The 25,014-nt window shown below is 43.1% G+C and overlaps 1 protein-coding gene across 1 annotated transcript in view; it reads right to left on the bottom strand.

Annotated features, from left to right (window-relative positions):
- Nucleotides 1-752: 752 nt before the first annotated feature.
- Nucleotides 753-25,014, bottom strand: part of kif26ba (kinesin family member 26Ba) — an 84,008-nt gene continuing 59,746 nt past the window's right edge. Inside the window, 25 exon segments of the mRNA XM_034116142.1 lie at nt 753-2,762; nt 3,553-3,703; nt 5,529-5,791; nt 7,823-8,037; nt 8,126-8,305; nt 8,607-8,845; nt 9,078-9,628; nt 9,631-9,787; nt 9,789-9,988; nt 10,470-11,154; nt 11,860-12,131; nt 12,272-12,451; nt 12,761-12,888; nt 13,095-13,190; nt 13,305-13,551; nt 13,713-13,778; nt 13,914-13,986; nt 14,633-14,795; nt 14,857-15,218; nt 15,817-15,988; nt 18,892-19,021; nt 19,064-19,129; nt 20,101-20,287; nt 21,541-21,657; nt 22,091-22,236. Coding sequence (XP_033972033.1) covers nt 2,614-2,762; nt 3,553-3,703; nt 5,529-5,791; nt 7,823-8,037; nt 8,126-8,305; nt 8,607-8,845; nt 9,078-9,628; nt 9,631-9,787; nt 9,789-9,988; nt 10,470-11,154; nt 11,860-12,131; nt 12,272-12,451; nt 12,761-12,888; nt 13,095-13,190; nt 13,305-13,551; nt 13,713-13,778; nt 13,914-13,986; nt 14,633-14,795; nt 14,857-15,218; nt 15,817-15,988; nt 18,892-19,021; nt 19,064-19,129; nt 20,101-20,287; nt 21,541-21,657; nt 22,091-22,236 — 5,195 coding nt within the window. The 3' untranslated portion in view covers nt 753-2,613.

Below are 25,014 nucleotides of genomic sequence, written 5' to 3'. Positions count from 1 at the left end.
ACAGAAAATATATAAAATAAAATGAGTGTATATATGATATGTGTACAGTATATATATTTATATATGACATGGGCTCAGCAAAGTATGTACAGTTGTTTTTTCTTAAATGCATAGTAACTTTTAAGATCATAAGGTGTAAATAAATAAGAACATTGATAAGCGACGCTGCTCTCTCCTGAGCTCAAATAAATAAACCTTCATTCATGACTGGCAGGGGGATCTGGGAGATAAAAACAGGAAGCGTTCGCAGGAGGTGAAACAGGGCTCCTTCCCTCACCTCGAGTGAAATCGCTTCTTAGGTCCAGTCTGTCAAAAGCATCTCAGTTTCAGGGTTGATTTCCCGCATCATTATCCATATGCTGTCACTGAAGGTGTACAGCAAATTAAAGGAAAGACTGTTGTAATGACGTTAAAAATCATTTCCTGTATCTGGAAAAAGATACTTTTAGCACCACGATGCTTTTGACAAGTTATACCAATATCTTTGCAGTCGGTTTCTTTTTCTCTTTTTACCTCTCAGACAACAAACAGGATCTCCCAGAATGCTCTCTGCTTGCAGGCTAAAGGCGTTCAGAGGGAGAATGAGGACAGACGTGAGGACAGACGTGAGGACAGACGTGACGTGAGGACAGACGTGAGGACAGACGTGACGACAGACGTGAGGACAGACGTGACGTGAGGACAGACGTGAGGACAGACGTGACGTGAGGACAGATGTGAGGACAGACGTGAGGACAGACGTGACGTGAGGACAGACGTGACGTGAGGACAGCGATGTAGAAGAAGCATTCGAAGGGTATGGTTCTGGAGGGAAACAGGCTCTTTTTTATATTTATATTTGTACAAACATTTAGATCATAAACATCTCAAGCACCATAGATAATAATATTAACAAATTGTTGCTAGCGTCCAAAAAAATGGAACCAGGCAGAGATCTATGCCTTTCATTTGGTCACCCTCCTTTTCTTTAGTTCTCTTTCAGTCCTTTATATATTTATTTTAAATTGTTCTTTTCTAAAGTCTGTCTCCTTTAAATAAAAGACAAACTGGAACTATATAAAAAGCCCATTTGTTATTGTCGTTCCAAGCGAGTCATTCTTTAATTCACTATACTTTGTTCCAATAATACAGGTTTTAAGAAGTATAATTATCTTCCTCACAATTTTGTCTTTTGTATTCTCTTTCTAAAATACATATTCTCTACGTGGTCCATTGCACTCAATAAAAAAAAGAAAACCTTAATATAAAACACACACGTTGACAAATCATTCATTTCTTTTAGAATAGAGCAGAACAACACGGATACAAATAACAGACGGTCTGCGTGTCAGTCAGTCCGACACTCGATGGATGAACTTCACACTGGAGCAGAGAAAGCTCCTTTCCATTTCCTCTCCTGTGTGACTCAGACGTTTCATTGCTTTGTGAACATGAACAAGCCATCACATCTGTATCAGGGGAGACATGCTGTATGTAAGCCCCAGAGGGTCAAAATTCAGATGTGCTCTGTTTGTGGGGAAAGTCAAAAACAACCGCACAAGAAACTAGTGTTTTTTTTATCTTATTTTAAACACACATTTCTCTGTGTCCTGGAAAAATCATGTACTTTTTTTGTTATGGGATTGTTGGTCCTTGCACCATTTAAAAAAAGACAATGTGTCCATGTCCATCTTTTGTAGGTCTATTTTAGTTAGGGATCCAGTTTAGTCTCACCTCTCATCAGTGTACCAAAGACCATACAAACATACACTATTGGTTATGATATAGTGAAACATCGACCCTTCAACATCACATTCAAAGATTGCTATAGTTTCAAAGATTTTCCAAGGACACTGATCTTTTGTGGTCTTTTTTTCTATGCTAGCACCATACTTACTGCAAGTACACAAATTCAGTGAGAAATAGAATTGGTATTGATGAATTGTTCACAAGGCACTTATCTAAATCATTTCCTTTGTCCTCCTGTCTTTCTCTTGGTCATTTTCTCATTATTAACTGCACAACAATACCAGACCATGCTGCAGTCAATGGCTCTCAACTGCGTAACCTAAAAAGTGCTCTTCTAAAATGATGGGAGAAATTGTTCTTCTCCTCTGTGGCTTTGTTTAGAAAAAAATGGCAGTTTTTTTGTTCCTTTCTCGACTCCTTTCCTCTCCATACATTCCCAAATGTTCGACTCAGTCTTAGAGGTGTCTAATTATTCACTTGTCCTGGTTACGTTTGATCTTTCTTTTCAGACCCAGAGCCATATATCCGCTTCAGCCATATTCATCTGGTTCAAAGTAGCCCGTTCAATAGATGCTGTTCAAAGGTTATTTCTGAGGTGGTTTTTTTTCAAGCCCCAAGAAGAAAAAAATCTATAAACGTATCTGTCTGCTGGTCTGTTAAATATCTGTAAATATCTCTATTTCTTCCATCTCTCTGTCCTTCTGCTACTTACATCTGGAGGAGGATGAGAGGTCGGTCCGCCCCTGTATCCTTCTTCCAACCATTCAATAATATCCATTAAGAAGATATTAAGTTGTTTGAGTTATTGGTGGGGAAAGGGTGAGTCTAATTGAGTCCAGCTGTGTCTGCGTCTCTCTCTCCTCCAGCTCTCCGTCCCTCCATCGTCTACCGGTTTCTGGAGGACACGTCGAAGCAGGTGATCATCATCAGGTGGGATTTGCAGAAGTTGACTCTAGTCTCCAGTTTGTCCGTCACGGTCTCCAGAGCCTCCAAATACTCCAGAGAGTCCACTTCATGGGTCGGCTGTATCTCAACTGCACATGGAAATACAGGCAGAGATATGACGTTGAAACCCACTGTTATACTTTGATTATGAGTTACTGATTTCAAAAGTCTGGTGATCTTTCTTACTGTCAGCAAATTCCATTGAAACACCAAAACCAACGATTCATTTATCACTCGGTACTTACAAGAACCCTGACATTGTGTATCCAAAGCCTGAAAGTATTCCTCCACATCAATGAGCCATGCTACTGCACTGCATGACATGATTATTCATTACAATGAACACAGAGGTTATTTTGATTTAATACCACCTACACATGTGTCCATAAATAACTAACAAAAGCAACAACTGTGTTATCTGCAGCTGGATATATTCCCCGGCAAATGAGCGAGAACTACACTTCAACATTTGGATGGATCCAATGGTTTTGGCTCCACGATCCACAAACAGATTAGAAAAGTAGTTGTTGAATGGGACTAAGACTTTGTTGGTCTTGGTGTCTTCATTGGATTTGTTTACATGATGAAAAATATTGAATTAAACCAGCCTTTCACTTCCTTTTAGACAGCAAATTGTTATGCTATACAAAATAGGTGTTATAAGAGTTATTCCCAAGCTTTTTAACCAAACAAACACACAACATTTGAATGCTTTTCAATTTCAACAACAGGCAAGAAAGATTTGAGCTTAAAAGCTACTGAACCCAGTACCATACCCAGTCAATTAGTTCACACACACACCACACACACCACACACACACACACACACACACACCACACACACACTCTCTCTCCCTGTTGTGTCAGAGTGCTACTTACACTCGCTGGTCCATTTGTGCGGCTCCAGCATCAGGTGCTGCTTGGTTTGTTCCAGCTCTTTCTTCAGACACTGGTACTTTGCTCTGACTTCAGTGATTCTCTGCTGACGGTTCTCCAACACCCGCAGCTTGGCACTGACGTACACCACCTCCTGACACACACACAGGACAGACAGGATGATGTGGATTTTATTCACCTATTTATCTTGGGTAGAGTGTGTTGTGAAACACATGTGGCTCTCTTTTAGCATTAACACTCACACAGTCTCATACATTCACACCTCATCGAGCCTCGCGGACACCGAGCAGCTTCACTGGAGCAGTCGGGGGCTAAGTGGCTTTCTTACGACCTGCTGTAGGGAAAATCTATATTTCATGCTTTTCTCTCCCACACTTTCCCCAAAGCTCACAGTGCCCCCTCCTCTGAATACATACAGGTTTAAGAGTGGAGACACAGAAACCGGCACCATGCATTTCTTTTGCAATTTTACGAGTTTCACAATACTTCTCTGTATTCTGCTAAATCTAGGGATTTTTTATGAATAACTTCTACAATGAAGAACCGCAGAGGGATGAATAATGTAGATTTATTGAAAAGAAAAGCTCACTATTCAGAACGCAGGGCTAATGTTGATTCATTCATTTTGTGAAAAGTCTACACTGCTGTAATCCTTATAGACAAATACGTCCAACAGCTGAGATCCCTTTGCTTCCTTTGTCCCTGTCTCTTCTTCTCCAGCTTCCTCCTGTAGCAACAGTGTCCAACAGAACCCTTATTGCTTTTTAATGTCTCCCACAACTGTTATTCATCAAATCAATTTCTCTGACATCAAGTGCAATATGCCTGCTGCCCTCTGGGCCTCTCTCTGCTCCTTTGCTCTCCACCTTCTTTAATTCTCTTCACACATCCATTCCTCATTCCCCCTCGCCCTGCCTCCATACGGTATATTCTCCTCACACACGTTCTCCTTTCTTTAACCCTTTCCTGCTTTTCTCCCCTTTCTTCAACACAGTATTTCACACTGTTACTCTTCTTATCCCTCCTTTCCCCTTTTTTCTAGCCTTATTTTTCCCATACGCCCTTAAAGGTGGAGTATGTAATTTATTTCAGAAACACTTTGTGTTATATTCCATGGAATGCTCTTAACATCCCGATAGCAATGAATATATTAAATGCTTTGACAATAAATACATTAAAATGTCATCTGTGGAAGCCGTAGTACTGTAAAAAGCACGACCAATCATCTGAGCCGGCCCGGCTAAAATAACTGGATGGCCTACCTGCCTGTCAGCCTTCCATCTGTGCACAAACTTATCTCGTGCCCTCATTGGTCATGAGGCGTTCGTGTGTGTTGGAGGAGGGGCTCTGTAAGGAAGTGGCAGATTTTTTCCGGTTGTGTATTTTCAAATTCTAGCGATCTCGAGCTGGTTTCTCCAAAATGACCTACCCCACCTTTAAATGTTATTTTATGTATGTAAATTCGTTTTTTTTTCTCATTTAGGATAAGACTATGTTAACTATGTAAATGTATCCTGTAAATATAATGTATGATGTCCTTTATTGTTTTATGTTTCATGTGGAACCTATATGCTGCAGGTCTCCCTTGAAAAAGAGATCTATGATCTCAATGGGACCAGGTTAAATAAAGGTTTGAATTGAAATGAAATGAAAGACATTTTAGTCCAATTACTCACAAAGTCACATCCTCCTTGACTTGTACAGCCTGTAAAAACAGCCTCTGGTTCAACTAGAGCCATCTAAATGCTAACAACCGCAACAATATGGGGAGATATTTGGTGAAAAGGTGTATTTTTGGAGGGGGGTTTGTAAACATCCTTTCTGCATTTTCTTTCAGGTGGATACACTTTACAAACTAAAGCCCAAATAAAAAGGTTGTAAACATTAAAATCAATGCTTCAGCTGCAGTAGGTTAAGTCTCTCTCTCCTTCCTCCTCTCCAACTGCTTCCTCTCTCACCTTGCTCCCTCCTTTGTTCCTCTTCTGCAGTCGCTCGACGTCATCTATCTCGTACACCTTGATCTCGAAGGTTTCTGTCGTGGCAGCCGGGCCCCGGAGGTTTGAGGGAGCCGGGGGCCCCAGTGGGCCATCTACCCAGCATGCACCTGGGCTAGAGGAGGACGAAGAAGATGAAGTGACGGCCTGCTTGGAGGAGCGGTGAGAGGGTGAGGAGGAGGAAGAGTCCAAGGTCAGCGCTGGGATCAGACGACGACGCTGCAGACCTGCGAGAAGAAATAAGACAATAAAACATTGTTAAACCCCCAGAGTTGATCAAACAGTTTAGGAACACAATATACTGGAGCCATTCAACTCTCATTTTCATGAATTGAGTGTTGTTTAATATAATCATTATATGTCAAATAAATCTGAAAAATAGGTATTTCAAAAATGTTCTTCAAGTGCATCTTCGTGCATTTGTCAGTGTCTATTCCTCATCGAATATTCAGTAAAACTCCATCTTTCAACTGACTAAATAGACATTTGTATTAACCATAAACATGTTTGCTACACCATGCAAACTGCTGTAGCATTTACATTTACTACTGAACTACATTAGATAGAACACATGGATTTTTAAAAGCAGAATATTGCAAGGTGAGAAAAGAGATGGTGGGTGGTAGAGGAAAGAGAGGATATGGATGAATCGCTGGAGGGAGGGAGAAAGGATGGGACTAAAGAAAGGTATTGAGTGATTGAAAAAGCAGAAAGGGAACCAGAAACAGATAATGGAGTGTGAAGCCAGATAAAAAGTTGAGTCATTTCATGAAGCTCACAGATAAGAGCAGCAGGTCACTCTCTAATCTGCCCACTGCGCTACAATGAACACACACACTCATACATGCATACACGCTTTGCATAAAAATGGCCAGCCATGTAGGAATGAGAGTTATCAGATTCACCGGGAACTGAGAGATAAGGTGTGTGAGGAAAGTGGGGATTTGAATAGGGTTGCAGCTGTCTTTGGGTTTCATTGTGGCACAGAAAGGTCAAGCAGGAACATTTGTATTTCATTACCTGGTAGGAAGAGGAATATAAGAGGAGAAAGAATGAAAGTCTGCAGGGTGGAGAATATGCAAGGGGAGAGCAATATGAAAAAAGATGAGGAAAGGTAGAGACATGGTGGACATTTTGAGAGAGCATTAGTGAATCCAATCTAATGGAAATCAAGCGTAAAGGCAGACTCTCCTCGAGAGATGTGATTACAATTCGGTCACATCTTTACACATTTATTTAGTCTGCGTCACATCTGTCCCTTCTTACTTTTTATATTTTGACTTCCTCAATTACGACAGAATTTCTGCATACATCTAAAACATGTGCAAAAACACGGGTAATCCTTCCTGTAGTCCTGCGACAGTTTGACAGCGAAGCTCTCTTTGAAGCAGAATCAGTTGCAGTTTAAAGGGAAATGAGAGTAAATCCAGATTTGATGCTGCGTATCTACACACATGGGTGGAAATGGTTACTCCAATTTTAATTAACAATCAGAGACCACACCAGAAGTTGCTGCGTCTGTCCAATCTGATTTTATGCGCATATCCATCCTCGTGGTTAACCAGCAGAGTGTAATTTGACGGGCACACTAGCAGCCTCTGTGGTGGCTGTTCGGGCTGAATATAATATTCATTACAGCCCACCACCCGCAGATTCCCCTCACCATTTCACAGATGAGTGGTCAGGGTCACCTTTCCTACCTGCAACCTACTTTAGCAGCTGCAGCTTCCTTCACTTTTCCCTGACCTGTTCATTGCTTTCTCATTGTGCATTTTTGCCAATGAATTCTCGTCACAGAGGTCTTTGGCAACGATTTGTATCAATGATATCTTCATTTCTTTTTTATTTAGCTGCCTTCTGATCACATTGGGTCAAAGCTTTCACCTCTAAAGATTTCATTACACAAAACATTTAAATTTGTAGAGCTGAAGTGTTCATATTTGGATTTGTTATTTTGATTGTGTTCAGTAATTGGGATGTTAATTCTTTTTTTGAAAACTAACCATGAAAACTGTGCTGGTATTGCCTTTATTTGTTATAGGTCCATGACTTTCAAGTGTTATTGAAATCGCACTCATAGTTTTGTCATATCTATTTTGAGTGGTGCTTCAGCTCTACTGATTAAGGCAAATGTTCCCCTCTATAAACAAATAGTAAGCACTCAATTTAAAATGCCTCTCCTGCCATCCTACATGGAACTCCATAATCCAGTTACAGGGAAATATCATAAAGCAAATAATACAACGTTAAATAGTGACCTGTGTTGCTCCTGCTCTTCTTGCTGCTCTTGGAGCTCCGCCTGGAGGAGGTGGTGGCCGAGCTGTGCTCACTGAGGGAGTCCTGGGCGGAGGACGTACTTCCTGTGTTCTCGCTGCTGTCTCTCAGCATGCTCTCATAGCCGCTGCTGCCCCCGCTGTGGTAGAACAGGGCCGTCTTCCCCATGGCCGGGGGGAGCTCTCCACTCAGTACGCTGCTGTAAGGGTCAGATCACAGTTAAGTAAGTGAAGCAGCAAAATGTGACATCTAAATGTTCACATTTATAAATGAACTTGAGATCATACCTGTTGTCGCTCGCATGGCCGCTGCTGCAGCGCTGGGGCTTTCTGGGCGCTGTGATCTTGCTGTAGGGGGAGGGCAGCGTTTGGACCACGGCTGCCTTCTCCTCCCCCCCCACGCTGCTACCTGCACCTCCACCTGCACCTCCACCACTACCCCCACTTACTGCTACAGCTCCCCCTCCACTGAGAACAGAAACATATATAAGTTTAATCCATGAACAAATTATTAATTTACTACATTTTAATGGAATTTTGCCTTTTTAGATGAAACATTGACAGTGGAGCAGAGAGAATGAGATCCTGAGGAAATTGTTATGCCAGCTCTGGAATTGATGATATTCATATGACACATGAATGGTGTGTACTGTCTAAAACTACCACTTTACTGTAATGATGTTATTTAATAGTCTTGCACTTTGAATAATTTACTTTAGGATATCACACTTAATGCTTTAAAAGGTAAGTAAAAGTTAAACTGACTAACCTTGCCCCTGCAGCTCCTCTCTCCTCTGCTGGATCAGTGCCTCCTCCCTGGGCATGACTCCTGGAACGAGAGCCTGCACTTCCCTGGAGGAGCTCTGAGATTCGACCGTTGACAGCCCGGAGAGGCAGCTTGGCAGACAGGCTTACCCCCCTGCTGCGACTCAGAGACTGGGTGGACCAGGACACAGGGGAGGGTCCCTGCTGCTGCTGCTGCTGCGGCTGCTGCTGCTGCTGCTGCTGCTGCGGCTGAGGAGTGGGCGGGACCAAGCTCTGGGGCTGAGGAAACAGATAAACAGCTTAGATGGATGGAAGACAATGAGACCATGACGACTTGAATTACATGCATTGAGTTATTGATTTAAAAACTGCCAAAATAGGAAGAGGTCATTAAAGTTCATCCACTCTTCTAGTCTGATGAGTTGAGTCATGTTGTAAACAGTCTTATCTCCAAGAAATAAATGTTCCTGCCTACCTTTCCAATAGGGGGAAGGCTGGAGCTGCGGCTGGAGGCTTGGCTCAAAGACTTGGTGGAGAAGCTCAGCGTTTTGGTGCTGGACGAAGACAGACTCCTGGTTTTGGGACTGCTGGTCATCAGCAGCTTACTGACCGCTGAGATCTTTGACTGGCAGCTGGATTTGGCGGGTGACTGCGGGGCGCTGCTGGGACTGGCGCTGAAACCGGGGCTGCCAGCGTTTCCAGTGGGAGAAGATACTGATCCAGCCCGGGTCAGGCTGCGCCCAGTACGAGGCATGGTGCTGTCCCCCTTTACTCCTCCTCCCCCTCTCAGGCTCCCCCCTCTCTCCAGAGAGAAGCAGTCATAGTGGTGGGATCCACTGTGGGAGCTGTTCACCCGACCCAGAGAGTTGGTTCTGTTTGCAAGCTGTTCCAACTTGGCGCTGAAAAGTCTGCTGCTGTCTATGCTGGAGCCTCGTAGTCTGGAGATCTCTGCATCATCTGCTGAGCTGCCCAGAAACAAGCCTCCATAGCTGGGCTGGGGGAGAGGGCTGACTGCTCGGTTCCTCTGTCGAGACTGGACTTCCTTATCGGTGGCAGAGGTGGGATCCCCCCCTTCCTGTGGGAGAAAAAGCCCTGTTTCCCAGTTGATCCTCTGCGGTCAAGTGTGGCTCTGGGACTGCAGGGAGTGGAAGAGGTGACTCCAAGATTGCGGTACTCCGTCCCAAATGTCCAGGCCGTCGTGGCGGTTGAGGCGGTGCCAGCCGCGGGGGAGGCTGGCTGTACGGTGGACGTCTGGGCTGTAGAAACCAGTCAGGCATTCTCCCTGAGGAGCGACCACCACCATCTCACAGCCGTCCACCACCCTCTTAAAGGAATCTGGAGACGACACAACCTCAACACCTGGACTACAGCCGCCACGATAACCACCTGGTGATGGAAGAATAGAAATAACACAGACTTAATCCTGCAAATATTTTCCCTGAAAACAACATTATTTTCCATCAGGCCCAACTGGCGTCAACAAAGACAGAAGACCTCTATAATCGTTTTTTTCAGGTGGAAATACCTCCACTTCCTTAGTGCTACCAAAGTTGATCATCAATATCTTTAGTAAGAGCTGTAAAGAGATGGCAGTTTCAAAACTAACATTTACAAAAACAATCATTTTTCAAGCCTTTGTCACTTATAGATGTACTAATAATATGAATATTATTTATTAACATGTATTTGTTTAAAAGTAACATACTGTATCTAATAATTATTGTTAATATACTATCCATTGACCTTTTGTTTATGATGGTTATTATAAAGTGTTACAAATATGGTCTGTTGTGAATATCTGAATGAGACTGGCCTTGCCTGATGTTAGATTCCTGGCCTGAAATAAAATCTGGTCTGGCCCTCTTACCATCCTTGCAGAACCCTCGTTGGTCTCCTGTCACAGCTCCAGTCTGGCTCTTTGAAAGCTCGACCTCCCTCTTCTCCGGCTTCACTTCACACACCAGCTCCCTGGACTTCCTCTCCTCCATGCCACGCTTCAACCAGGGGTCCTCAAAGCTCATATCACTGGAAATAGAAGCTAGAAGTGGTGCAGTGAATTTGTCTTTCATTAGGCTGGTCTTGGTGGGTGAAGACAGGATGGTTGATTCCTGTATGACCATGGGTTTGACAGCCACACAGGGGTGCACACTGATGCTGGGCTTGAAGGGGGAGAAGTACCCCGGTCCGGCCAGGATTTGGATGTTAGTTTTAGCCATGGAGGGAGGCAGTTTCCTCCGCCTGTCTTTCGTTGGGGTTGCCTTATCACACGTGTTTTCTGACAGGACCACTTCTCCGTCCAGACTCCCTCTTCTCGGGCTGCCACAGCTCTCGTACCCACCCGGCCCCTCCGCCCCGAGCACCTGGCTCTGGGCGGGCTCAGGTTCAGCCAGGGCCTCCCCTTGCTGGCTCTGGGACTGACTGAAGCTGTGGAGGGACTGGTCCGCCTCACTGGCCATGCTCAGGTCACTCATCCAGGAGGAAATGGGTGAACCACAGCATGATATCACTGTGGCTAAAGCTTCACCTTCGATCCGCAGCTTGGCCATGGCCACCTGCAACAGGATGCAACTCAATTGGACAAGGTTGCTTGATAACAACGATGTAGTAAAAAAAGGGCAGCCATTGGGTTTTATTTTGTACATTTTGGCATCTAAAGATTATTTTTGTAAATATTATTATTATTCATTGAAATAAACCATCTTTAAATGTCTAAAACCATTTTTACATGAAAAAATACTTTGTTGATCAATTAGTTACCCAAGTACTTGGCTATTATTTTTCTGTCAATCGAATAATTTACAAGTTGTTGAAACCCTAATGGAAGATAATAAATACTGTGTGATTCATCAACGCAGCAAACTAAATGTGATGTAACTGTAAGCATCCAGATTATCTAGAACACTTAAAGAAAAAAGTCTATCATATGGGAATTGTAATCTAAACTCGGATTAAAAAGGTAGACATTTTATCATACTATAACTGTCGATTAAATTATTAGTTTATAGACACCAAAAATGGAGTCACTGTGTCAATCGGGCCAATGAAATGAGACAACATTTCCCATTCGTTTTCAGTTGCAGCAATGATGGATCCAGAACCCTTATCTTAAGTCTTTGTTTTGGTGGGTATTGTTATGTGTTTGTTTTTTACAGTCAAAATATCTTGAAATCCATAGCGAGGACATATGTTTTAGGTAAGGACAGATGTCCACATGTTAATTTCCTTAGTTGCTGTAAATGTGAGTCGGTCCCACTAACCTCTGCCACCCCTGAGGTGGTTGCAGACCCTGCAGGCACGTGATAATCCTCCACAGCTCCACCCTCAGCAGAACCGTGGCCCGAGGCGAGGGAAGTGACGGAGCAGCAGTCGCTCTTGAAGCTCATGATGCTCGTTGGACGACAGGTCAGATCCTGAGTGTCCATTATAGCTGTAACAACAAGGTCCTCTTCACCTCCAGAAACCACAGCATACATCAGTTCATCCTCCCCGCGCGACAGAGGTCCAACTGTTCCTACAGATAGTGCCAGCCCTGAGGCTTCAAGTGGAGGAGAAAACAGAGGAAAAACAGTTGTTCATACAATATTTGTCGTGATAATTCCTTCTCTTTCTTTCTATAGGACTCATATGACTCATATCCTGCTCTCTTGCTCTCATAGCCATGACCCTCACCATCTCTGAGCGTGTCCAGGGGGATCGGAGGGACGTCGTCGTCACAGAGCGTCTCTGCTGATCCCAGGCTGGCGGACAGAGACTGAGCTGGCTCTCGGACCTGTGGACTCATGCCCACCGGAGAAGTCCTGGACAGCATGGAGTCCGTGGAGGAGCGGCCGCTGTCTGCAGCCAAACTGTCTGAAGAATCAGAAACACATTTGGCACCATCATTACATTTGTTGTCCAAGGGAAGAAAACAAGGAAATTGGCTTCACACTATGATTATAATTTGGACCCGCTGGTTATTATGATTATCTGTGTTGTGCACAAGTGACTCAGTATGTGACTATATCACATTTATGTAATGGTTTTGGCATAAAACAGCCACCACATTACCTGCAGGAAAGACATGCGTGTTAGGATGCCCATTCACAGACTGTTAATGCATCAGTAAGTCTGAAGAAGTAACATTAAAATACTCAATTCTAGATAAAAAGATATACATACTGTCGGAGGTCAACACTTCTGTGCCCTGGCCATCCTGAGCCAGAGTGTAAGAGGACAGAGGAGGAGTCGCCGGCATCACCCCCTTCTGGGTGTACACTTTACAGCGCTGGGACGGGGAGGACGGAGGCCTGAGGAGAGATAAGAGGATCAAACATTTTCAAGCTGGTCTTTGAAGCTGTTGTCCTTTTACCCTTTTGGACTGTTAGTGAGATTCTTGGTTGCTGAGGGTTTCATTTAGTTATGTAAGCAATACATGTAACATTTTAGACATCTTCCAAAAAAACTGTAGTTCAAAGTCCACGTTATTAGCCCACAGTATTTCTGTGTACTTTACCTGTAGTCTGAGGTTTTGGTCAGGCTGGCGATGCCGAGGCGCGGTGATCCCAATGGACGGGCCTTCCCATCAGTGCCCATATTCAGACTCTCATGGCTGGTCAGAGACACAATACAGAAGACATACATTCAATTTAAACATTTTCCAAAGGCTAATAGCAAAATATGCATGAAAAAGTGCTCCCTCTAATGAAAAGACACCCATCCTCACCTGTCATGCATGCAGCTCTTGGTCCTGTGCAAGGGGCTCGAGGTGATGCAGCTGCTCCCTGTGACGCTCCTGGTGCTCGTTACTATGGGGGAACCAGAACTCTGAGCCAGGCTGTGGATCATGGTCTGGGCCAGCTCTGCCTCCTCCACCACCTCCTTAATATCCTGCAGCTGCTGGTCATTGGTCCTCCTCCTGGAAGTGGTTACTGTCGAGGAAAAGAACTGCACTGCGCCTCCTGCAGCAGAGCCTGTGGGCGACGGACAGAAGATTTGTTTCTAAATCCCAAAGGTTGCAATAACTGTGAAATGAGACCTGACTTGATGCTGCATTGTTTAATACAAATGTACACCCGTTTCTGTTTGCTTTAATATATAATGTATGTTTGGTATGTGTAATAAAGGAATGTACCTGTTTTGGCTTCTGTATCCAACGCAGCAGCAGAGCCAGGCGCAGCGGGAGCTGAGGACGGGACAGTTGAGGACGGGACAGTTGAGGACGGGACAGTTGAGGACGGGACAGTTGAGGATGGGACAGTTGAGGACGGGACAGCTGCAGACGGGACAGCTGCTGATGGGACAGCTGCAGATGGGACAGCTGCAGATGGGACAGCTGAAGATGGACATGGCTCCTGTGTTGGGCCTGGTTTGCCCGCTGAAACCTCTTCAAATGGGAACTTTGCAACCTGAATAAAGGGACAGGTAAGTCAAAGTCAAAAGTCAAAAAAGTCAAAGTCAGCTTTATTGTCAAGAATTCTACATGTTGTACATCCAGAAATCTCGAAATCTCGTTTCCCGCAGTCCTACAGTGTGACATATATACATCAAACAAAAACAAAAAGGGCCTAGATAAACATGGTATACATTAAACAAAACAAAGGGCCTAGATAACCGGGGTATACAGTTTAAAATGTTAATAATATATTTAAGTGTTCAAAGATAAGAAATGCCACATTATTCATATCATAAAACCTGAGATGGATTGATTTGGATGTTAAAAATGCACATTACAACTTTAAAAGACATTGTGACATGCAAAGAACCGAGTCTCGTACTACATATTTTGACAACAAAAATACTTTTCAAATGCATCATTTTTTTCGCACAATTGAGAGCAAATGTTTTTTTAAAGAGAAAGGAAAACGCCACCGTAATTACAAACTGTCACAGCAAGCAGGAGGTTATGCAGATACATGCTGAAAATATTAAGCAGATGGAGAGAAAACTCTTTTCCCATTTGAATAGATAGTTTTCAAACAACATGTCAAACTTCAACACAGCCTCTCTTCCTCTTCTCTGGTGTATTTAGTTGTTGTTGAAGATTCTCCTCACCTCCTCGCTGCCATCGATGCAGTCCAGTCTCTCCTGCAGCTCAGCAAATGTGTTGCACTTCAGGCACTCAGCTGCCTCCTCTGGGACGGGGGCCAGTGGCTGCCCCAGCAGAGAGGGCTGAGGCTGGGGGGGGGCCCGGCTCCTCTGGCTCCACCTGTTGGAGCTGAAATCACAGAGACGGGAGTAATCTCATCTTTCTTTGCAACTAGCATTCTTCTGATTACTTCTGATTGTCTAAATGTAAATATATTTAAATCACCTTGTTCTGGGCTCCAGCTGGCTGTGTTTGGAGCGGCTCTGATGTTTTCCCTCGAAGCAAAGCAGGAATTATTGGTACAAATTCTGGCGGCCCCTCGTTGTCCGTTAACTCTCTGTCTGACACCGCGGCTCCATTCGGACCCACGTAGATCACCGTGTCACATGACTGCTCGCTGCTCGAATATTCGTCAGGGTCGCTGGACAGTCGCAGCAAGGGAAGGTCAGAGTCGGTGTCGCCACGGTGATGGAAAGGTCGCAAGTGTGTCGGTCGACGCATGCGACCTTCCTCGCAGGAGCTCTCTCCTCCAGAGGAGCTGGACGTGTACTGCTGAGAAACGGGAAGAGACAGGCGAGGAAGAGGCAGAGTGGGAGGTGAGAGAGAGAAAAGACTCTCTTTTTAGATTTGCAGAGCATGTTTTCCTTTTTTTTGCCTTTAATTGACAGTTCACAATGCAGGGAGATGGAAAGGATGGAGAGGAAGGAGAGAGGATGAAATCCATGTAGATCCTGGCCATGCACCAAGTAACGGATTACAGATAAGAACTTTTTTTTAGATTAAATGATTCCTATTTCTTTCACAGACTGGCACTTTCACTCCAGTTTTGTTTTTAGAGCCTTGAAGCCCTTGTCCTTTTTTTTCAGTGGAACAATTCTGAAATAAGTGAGCATTTGAAGTGAAGTGTGAAGAAAGGTGTCAGCAGCACATGTGATGGAAAGTGATAGGAGATAATGAAATGCACCTCAAATAAGACGATTTGAACAGGATGTTTAATGGAGATTCGCACTGATTTACAACAGTTACATGTCCATCTGTTTAGAGCATCACAGTGGTAGTCTATCGAATGAAATGTACCACAAGTAAAAGTTGTATGGGATAAAGAGAGACTATCTTCAAAGGTTAATGAAGCATCAAGGTTTGAACTCACCACTGTGACTTTAGTTTTCTTCTTTTTCATGCGGAGGACGCGGGAAGCAATCTGGATGGTGGAAAGCGTTTCAGAGAAATCTCTGGGTGAGGCAGAGATGTGAGCAATCATGGTGGTCCGGCAGTTCATGTTGCCTAGCGACTCCCTTAGCAACATGGTCAGCTTGCTGTCCCTAGTAACACACATATGCTGAGATGTGAGCATTAAAGACACTTTGGAAATACACACAAATAATTCACTCAAACATTCGATTCGATTTTCTAACGCACACCCCCACAGGTCTGACATTTGACAAAAGGTTATTAATAATTATCCTTGGTTACAGTTTGTGTAACTATGGCAAAACACCACGCTAACATATACATATCATATCAATTAAGCTAAAATGTGTTAAATCAAGAGTGGATGATAATTATTAATTAAGCTTAATGATCATTGATCAAGGGTTTATATGAGAAATATGACACCTGAAAATGAGCATGATAGGGCCCCTTTAAACGTGTGAAAGGCTGCTTCTCCAGGCTAAAGCTTACACAGGCTAAACGAAAAGCACTCTGGATTTATGTATTCTAATATTGGGAGATGATATATCTCCCAGAGAGATTACGCTAGCAGATGGGAGAGTAAAAGTAGGCTGTGTGTTTAAGAAAATACTTTCTCCTGGGTGGGCTACTGCAGTCATTGATAGAATTGTGTGTGTGTGTGTGTGCGCGCACGTGTGGATGTGTGTGTGTTGAGGCCTGCAGGCTGACAGTGAGTAAAGCTCCTCTGTGGCCCAATACCACACACTGCTGTCCCCCTTCTCTAAAAACACAGCCTGCAGGCATGTCTCACACACATATATGTATATTCACGTACACACACAGATCCAGTACACACCCGAGTGTGTATACACTTCTATCTTGACCTCCTCTTTCTCATCGATGCTCTATCCACTCCTCTCGTCTGTTTTCTTCTCTCTCTGTTTGCCGCCTCAGGCTTCAACAAACTCTCTCTTTTTCTCCATCTCTCTATCTCTATATCTCCCCGAGATTAATGTAGGTAAATTCATGACTCATGAAGTATTCATTTGCATGTTAATTCAAGTGCTGGGGACGTTGGATAAGAACTTACCTCTGAGACTGAGCTAGATTTACTGCAGTACCTGTTTTGGGTGTAACATGGTGCTCTACATGATTTAAACGTGTCTATAAAGAAATTCCTGGATTACCATTATATAAAAAAAGAACTATAAGAATTATAGGCGACCTTCTGAACACGTTGTTCACTTAAGGATTTGTCTATAACTAAGCATATAAATTAAGACAATCTAGACCCATCTCAAGTCTGTTGCAATCCCTTAACACTTATTTTGTTAATATAATCAATTCTATGGTCAAATGGTATACACAACGTACTGTGTCTCTGGATGGTTGTGTGTGACTCCACTACAGGAGAAGGGGTGTCAGTGGAAACATATAGGAGCTGCATGAATGAATTGGCACTTTGCCAGGAGAGAGATACAGCAAACCAGATGGAAGTGGTCTGATTTGGTACGAGGAGCTGTAGAGAGTCCCTGATGACAAAAGTTGATGTTTAGTGAATGTGAGAAGAGCCTCTAAATGTCCCTGAGTGTGTTGTGGCGGAAACATTGTCCGTCTGGCATCACGCTGAGACGCTAGGATTCATGTCTTGGCAAGAGCCAAAGTGTTGATTTTGTGGTTACAGACAACTGTCTGCACTTCTGTTTTAACTGGGAGGCTACAGAGGCAGAGGAAAATGTCTACTGATCAACTGGGACAGAATCGGGGGTAACCTAGCAACAGTAGTGGAACGGGACTGGGATTATAAGAGCGTGATGGGACCCTAACCTGAAAGTAATGAAGCACTGGAGAGACAGCCTTTAACTGGGATGGAATGAATGAAGCAGAGTTATTGGACTCAAAATGGATTTTGAGTCGGAACCGAAATAATATTAGTAACTGACAGGTTGTCTGTCCCCCCCTCAATGAAGACTGAAATATCTCAACAACTCTCAAGTGGGCCGCATTTCTTATATTTGTATGGCCATAACCAAATGTATTAACAGTGTACCTGGTACTCTTTTGATACCATCAAAATTAAAATTCCAAGCGAGCTGAGCCAATACAAGAAGGTGGAGTTAAAACACAGCAGACTGCTGATTGGTCAGAGAGAATTGACCCATCTTATATTCCAAGTAAGAAGATAATTGAGCTACCTGCTGCTTAAAAAGACAGACATCCAACTAACTTTATGAATACACTAGTCTTATATATCCTGCTGGCTGTAGCCATGCGGTAACACACTCCTACTGTCTCCACTGAGATCCACGAGAGCTTGTGCTCTAAGGACTTTGTTCAGTGATTTGTTGTTCTGTGGTGACTGTGTTGATCCTTGGCTCTAGAGAAGGCAGTGACACGGCATACATACATAGCATACATACATGCTAATTCTGTATCAAATCCCCTGACAATCCGTCAACAGTCTGAGTCACCGGTGCCGAACCCAAGTCAGCACAGCTTTGCTCGCAGCCTCAGTGTAAGGTAGCAGGTTGTTTTGCAATGTAAATGCAAAATCTGGTGATTAAAATTAACTCAGCATGAATCAGAGAGTGAAAACACCCTTAAGGAGAGAGGAAGAGCAAAGAGGAAGGAGGAAAGAGAAGAGAGATGATAGCATTTACAGTTGGTTTCATACAATACACTGTCTATACTATACCATTGGGCATATAGTACTAAGTAGAAATAGGGTACTAAACTACAGAAATTCAAATGTGTTGCCCCCTTTTTTCATTTCATGACTGTTAAAATCTGAATAAGGTCTCTGTCTGTTCTATCTCTCCATCTCTCGTCTCCCTCCTTTACTCTCATTGCCAGTCAGTTAACCAGCTAAATGAATGTGATGAATATGTAACAGCAGCTGTTGTTGTTTATAACATTAAGTCTCAAAAACCTGAAACAGCTTGAGACATCTCTCGTCTGCTTTCCTCCTCCTCTCACTCTTCGCTTCTCTGCACACTCCTTTCATTTCCTCTTCTCCTTCTCTCCTCACACATACATTCAAACAGCAGCTTACTTGTAAGGTATGTGTTTGCTCCCGTTCACCAGGGCCAGGATCACGTTGCCGAGGGCGGATAGAGAAAGGCACAGAGGGGCCGAGCTGGGCGAAGAATTCTCCCTTCCTTTCCCACCTCCCGCTCCTCCTCCTCCTCCTCCTCCTCCTCCTCCTCCTCCTCCTCCTCCTACACCTCCGAGCACTTTGACATCACAGCTGCCCAGGTCCAGCAGGTGGAGGCGACTGCGACCCCCTGACACTGGCAAAGTGAGAAAATGTGTCAGACATGGTGAGCCAGACAGAGGATGGTGAGGTGTACATACATGTAAGAGGGTCTGAAGTGAAAAGGAATAGCACAGACATGTTCAAAGTGGGAGAGTGGCCTCCCCAGGAGGGGTCCAAACACCAAAACACGCCTTTCAGTCCAGGATTTATGGAGCTAACACCAACCCTTTCTGCAAGTTTAATTGACCACAAGGTGCGGCACAATAAGATTAATTGATTTGTGATGGAATATAATAATCCAGTCAACTATATCATCAACAAACACATATTTTCCGTGGTGTTGATTTCAGGAGTATAGACCCTACAATAAAGACAAAAATAATACAATTTCATAAGAATGTGTTCCACATAATCAAACATTGCAGCTTGAGATGTTTTTCTGAATTCAGGGGCTATGGACACACACACGGACACACACACACACACATACACACAAACACACACACTTTTGCCTTTTTTATCACATATGCATGCGTACGTAAAAGCACTCGGGGTGTTAATTATCATTGTTATTTTGGTCTGACATCTGTCTCAGTGTCTCATTGTTATACACACAAAGAAACTCACACTACCCCTTCATTATCATCCAGTTATTGATGGAGACATGAGTGCAGGTGTGATATGACTTCATCTAAACAAATCATCTATATCAGGATCATACAGTCTGACAGGTATGTGCACAACTCTGTCAGGAAGTCTGTTGCCTGCGCTCCTTATATATCTATAGTGAGTATAGTAAATGCTTTGGTCTGTCTATCATTGTTGTGTCTTCCATGTGCGGAAGCAATATTTCAATAGTATGATTATCAGGTGTAGGACTCACAGCAGGCATCATGTGATGTGATAACAACATAAAAGAGTAGTTTCTGCAGCAGTAAAATAAGCTTTTTGTTTGCTGTTGTTAGTATTATAATTAATAGGTACATTAGAACAAACAGTACTTACTCCCTCCTTTGCCGGTCTTTTCCATGCGATACTGGTATATGTGTAGTGTAAACAGCATGTGTGAGTTCCTGTGTTCTTCTTCGGTGGTGTTTGGCCGCTGGCTGCTGTGGCGAGCTGCTATGGCTGCATCCAGAAACCAGGCGGCCTTCTCTGGGGTCGGAGCGCGCAGCTCAGACTGGTTCTGGAGCTGGGAGATGTGTGGGAGGAGAAACATTGTGTGAATATAAGAAAGGGCCAAGAGCCAGACAAGAGGGAAGATACCATTTAATCTTATCTGAGGCTCAGTTTACTTGCCAAAAAGTGTCTAAACACGGAAAATACTGTGTAGTATTGTACATGATTTGCATGTTCAAATAAAGCATTTTCTAATGTGCCTGCAGATATGGCAGTCAGAGAACAATGGAATCAAAGGTGAGAGAGGGAGAGAGAGAGGGAGAGAGAGAGGGAGAGAGAGAGAGAGGGAGGGAGAGAGAGAGGGAGAGAGAGAGGAGAGGAGAGAGAGAGGGAGAGAGAGAAGAGAGAGAGAGAGGAGAGAGAGAGAGAGAGAGAGAGAGAGAGAGAGAGAGAGAGGTGTGTGTGTGTTGCTTCAGGATATCATTACTGATGAGATTATGTCAGATTAGTTAAGGATTACACAGATGTTCTTGTTTCAGACCCTATAATCCCATAAACAAAACTGCAACCACACAAACACGCACGTACGCACGCACACACACACACACACACACACACACACACACACCACAACACACACACACACACACACACACACACACACACACACACACACACACACACACACACACACACACACACACACACACACACACTAGTTAATCTTCTGTCAGTCAGATGTTAATTGAGCTCCTCTTCATACACACACTATTCACATTATTATGTAATTAAAACTTTAAAATAATGATGATGATAACATTAACTATAATTGGGATTTAATGTAATGCCTTTTGTTGGCTGATTCATGCTTATTAAAGTGAACTATTTATCATTAAATTAAATGAAAAAACATCAGTCCACAATCTTGAATATAAGCAGACAACATATTTTTCTCTAGCTATACTTCTATTTGTACATGTCATTGAATCAGACACTTGACATTTCTTTTCTTTGATTCTGACTAAGCCATTCAGAGCTATTTCTGAACCCTGTGTTTTAAAAGACGCTTGGTTTATTTTTGAAGAAAAAAGACTATAATGGCACGATAAAGCTCTCATATTTTATCTGCTGCTCCAAGGTGACTATAAGTCTAAGGAAGCATTCATATCCCACAGCTATTCGCCTGAGGCTCCAAGAAATAAACGCAGAGCATATTGATACAAGGCCAGAGGCTGTTCATACACACAGGATTTAATATACAGCAGTCACATTACATAAGAAAATATTCCTGTCAGCTGCAGTGTGTGTGAGTGTGTGTTTCTATACCTGCATGCCACAGATGGGGTCCTCAAACAGGTAGACTCCAGGTGACTGTCCATCCTGTAGGCTTCCTGTAGCGACTTCAGACAGCAGGTCCTTAAGGTTCTCTTCTTTTCCCCAAACCTACACACACACACACACACACACACACACACACACACACACACACACACACACACACACACACACACACACACACACACACACACACACACACACACACACACACACACACACACACACACACACACACACACACACACACACACACACACACACACACACACACACGCAATATTGACTAATAGTATAAACCACATCACATTGTATTTTTTTCAGACAAAATCCTTCCTCGAATAATCTATGACAAACTCCTGTCAGACCAATTGTAAAGGGAAAATCTAAAACCATATCAGAGAAAGTAAATATTACAGTGATAAGCATTTGATGTGCCACTGCCAGCACTAAAGCTACTGAACTGACCACTTAGTAAAGATATTTTTAGTAACCTCCTCTCCTAAAAGTCTGCATCAGCAGAGTTGCCAGTAACACTGACCTCCACTGCAGACACGCGCACTGAGAAGCGAGCTCCGGTTTTTTCCTTCCTCTCATTGATGAGTTTAAACAGCCAGGAGATGGCACATGGGATTATTCCCAGAGCCTGAAGCGAGTCATCTCGGCCAATCATGGTGTAGGATTTACCTGCAAGAGGCAGACAGGAAGACCAAATAAGGGTGCAGAAAAAGATGGACATCATCAATAACACTAGCAAGTGAAAAGGTGCTCTGTGTGAATAGGTGTGTGTGTGACATGTGTGTGTGTTTGAATGCCTGAATGTGCACATGGAGCATCCATATCTATCACTTGGGACACAAGATGATGATTATCCTCACCACATACACACACAGCTGCTCTGACTGTCAGGAGTGGGAGATCAAACACAAACCTAAACAAAGCCATATGTCACACCTCACAACCACACTGACACTAACACTTACACAGAAACAGAGGACTTCAAAAGCCTGGCTGCTGTGATGCAGGGTAGAGAAATGTGTTCACATTTGTTCAAAGATGCAGCATGGAGGGGCGGTTGTCACTGACATTTTACATTGTTCTCCCTCAATGTTTTTACAGGGGCGTCAAGACTTACTATCGAAACAAAGGTTCATTTTATGTATTGTCACATAAAATTCAGAAAAAGTAGGGGAGAAATAGTGAAAAAGCTCAACAAAAATGTTTAGAAATTGTTTATAACATAGTGGAAATGAAAGCCTTTATTGGTCTCTAAAGCGCAATGCTAAATCTGCTATAGATAAAACCTACAAATTCTGTCAAAGTATACAATAAAGAATATGATCAGTTGTATAAAAATAAGCAACATTTAGTCATTTACTTTGATTTAACTGAATTTCTGAATTTATTTGTATTAAATCCAATGGGCCCCCTCGATCATAATGGCTCTTTGTCTTACCGCTACCATAACCACAGAGTACTTGAACAACCGTCCTTTCTCTTGGTTTGCCTTTCAGGGCTGTGTAAGGGAGTCTTAAATTACATCTACAAGTTCTGACTACCACAGGCTGTCAAGATATGGTCAGATAGATTACTGCTGATTACACTGACTAACACTGTAACGCAGTGACAACACACCACAGGCAACAAAGCTGTGTGTGTGTGTGTGTTGTCTGTGTGTGTGCCCATGTCTGGTTAGTTGATGCATATTCACAGTAATTGGTCCCTTCAAGCAGAGCTTCGCATGCTGTCAGAAGGAAAGTGAACAGGGTGAAGACAGTGTGAGAGAACAAGGCAGCTCTGTATCACCAGTTCAAAGACATGCACACATGAGCTTACACACATACACACACTCATCATTTATAAAAGATGATCCAACCTAAGCCAATAATCCATTAACTTTTACCATAATCCATCAGACATGACTCAAAGCCAGAGGATTCAATTACATTCCTGAAGTTCATCCATTTATTTTAGTATCTGCCTATTCAATGAAAAGCCTGGTTACTCTTTGCAAAAGTGTGAGTGTGTGTGTCATGGGCAGACTTGTGTGTGTCCCCATATGTGTCTACAGCCAAGGGCCACAGGGCAGAAGATAAATGCTCCTTGTGTTACTTTCCCCATTTTAATTAGGAAAAAGGTAATGCCGTTATAATGCAGCCTCATTAAGATCCATGGCCTTAGGAGAGCTATATGGAGAACAATTATCTCATCTGCTGTAGCCGTTTTAACTGAAACCAGCGATGTTAGAGGCGCTCCACGGCATTAATATAACAGTAAAATTGATTGAAAGAGCAAACTCTCTTTGATGGATCATATAAAAGCTGTTGCATTATTAAAGCCAGAAAATCTGGAAATGCCAATTACTCAACATAGCCAAACACTGACAATAGGAGGTGTGTGTGTGTGTGTGTGTGGGTTCCAGTCACAGTATTATCCACTATGAATCATCTTCATGGACCATGACACAGTTATCCCATGTGTGAATGTTTGAATGCTGAGTGAAGACATGACATGGTGAAAGATGTGATACAGTGATCTACACTGCCTGTCGGAGCTTTCTTTAGTTGGCCTTTTTGATAGCAGGAAACATACAGCCTGATTTATCACAACTACGTGGCGTACACTTGTGGTTTTATTGTGCATCGAGGGCTTGTTTGCAACATTACCAGTGTGTTTTATATCTTTTCATGAGGGTTCACCCAAGTGTTGGCTGGTGAGGCTAATTGCCGGCTGAATTTGGTAATACATGACACTTTGCTTTCAGTTGACTCTCAGTTTTACCTTCAATTTAAGTGGTTTACAGTATAGTTTATAGTAGACAAATGCAATTAATGTGTCTAAAAAGCTGACTTTAACTTTCTGACTGTCTGAAAAACGTATGTCTTTTGACCTTTCGATTCAATGTAGCGAATGTGTTGCCAGTGATGACAGTAAAAATGACTAAATTAGAACCAATGTTGAGAATACTCATACTACTAGCCTTCCTCTACTATTTCAGACATACCCAGTAGGGTGGTCCTTCAAATTGAAAGTCGGAAAGTCTAAGCTCCAACCCCCAGAATTCATTCTATTAGTCAAGAAAACTCTCCTGGTGATTTTTTTCCTCAATCTGACAACATTTACCCCCCCCCCTCATCAACCTTGAAGTGTAGCCTCAGCTGCAGCACCGTGGCTGATGGTGTGGCAGCCCAGGCCGATGAGGGGGGGTGTAAATGTTGTCAGATTGAGGAAGAAAATCACCAGGAGAGTTTTCTTGACTAATAGAATGAATTCCGGGGGTTGGAGCTTAAAATAAATGAATTCAAAACATTTACCTCTCACGAAGGACCACCCTAATACCCAGTGCTCACATTAAAAAAACTACGCATGTTATCAATTCTTAGTCCAGTGAAAGGACGCTACAATCATAAATTGAAAGTGTCTTTTTAAGTCAAAGGAAAGATAACTGAATGGTTAAGCATTTGG

This window comes from Trematomus bernacchii, unplaced genomic scaffold (assembly GCF_902827165.1).
Source record: "Trematomus bernacchii unplaced genomic scaffold, fTreBer1.1, whole genome shotgun sequence".
In the NCBI taxonomy this organism is placed as follows: domain Eukaryota; kingdom Metazoa; phylum Chordata; class Actinopteri; order Perciformes; family Nototheniidae; genus Trematomus; species Trematomus bernacchii.
This window is presented reverse-complemented; position numbering and strand designations above follow the sequence as displayed.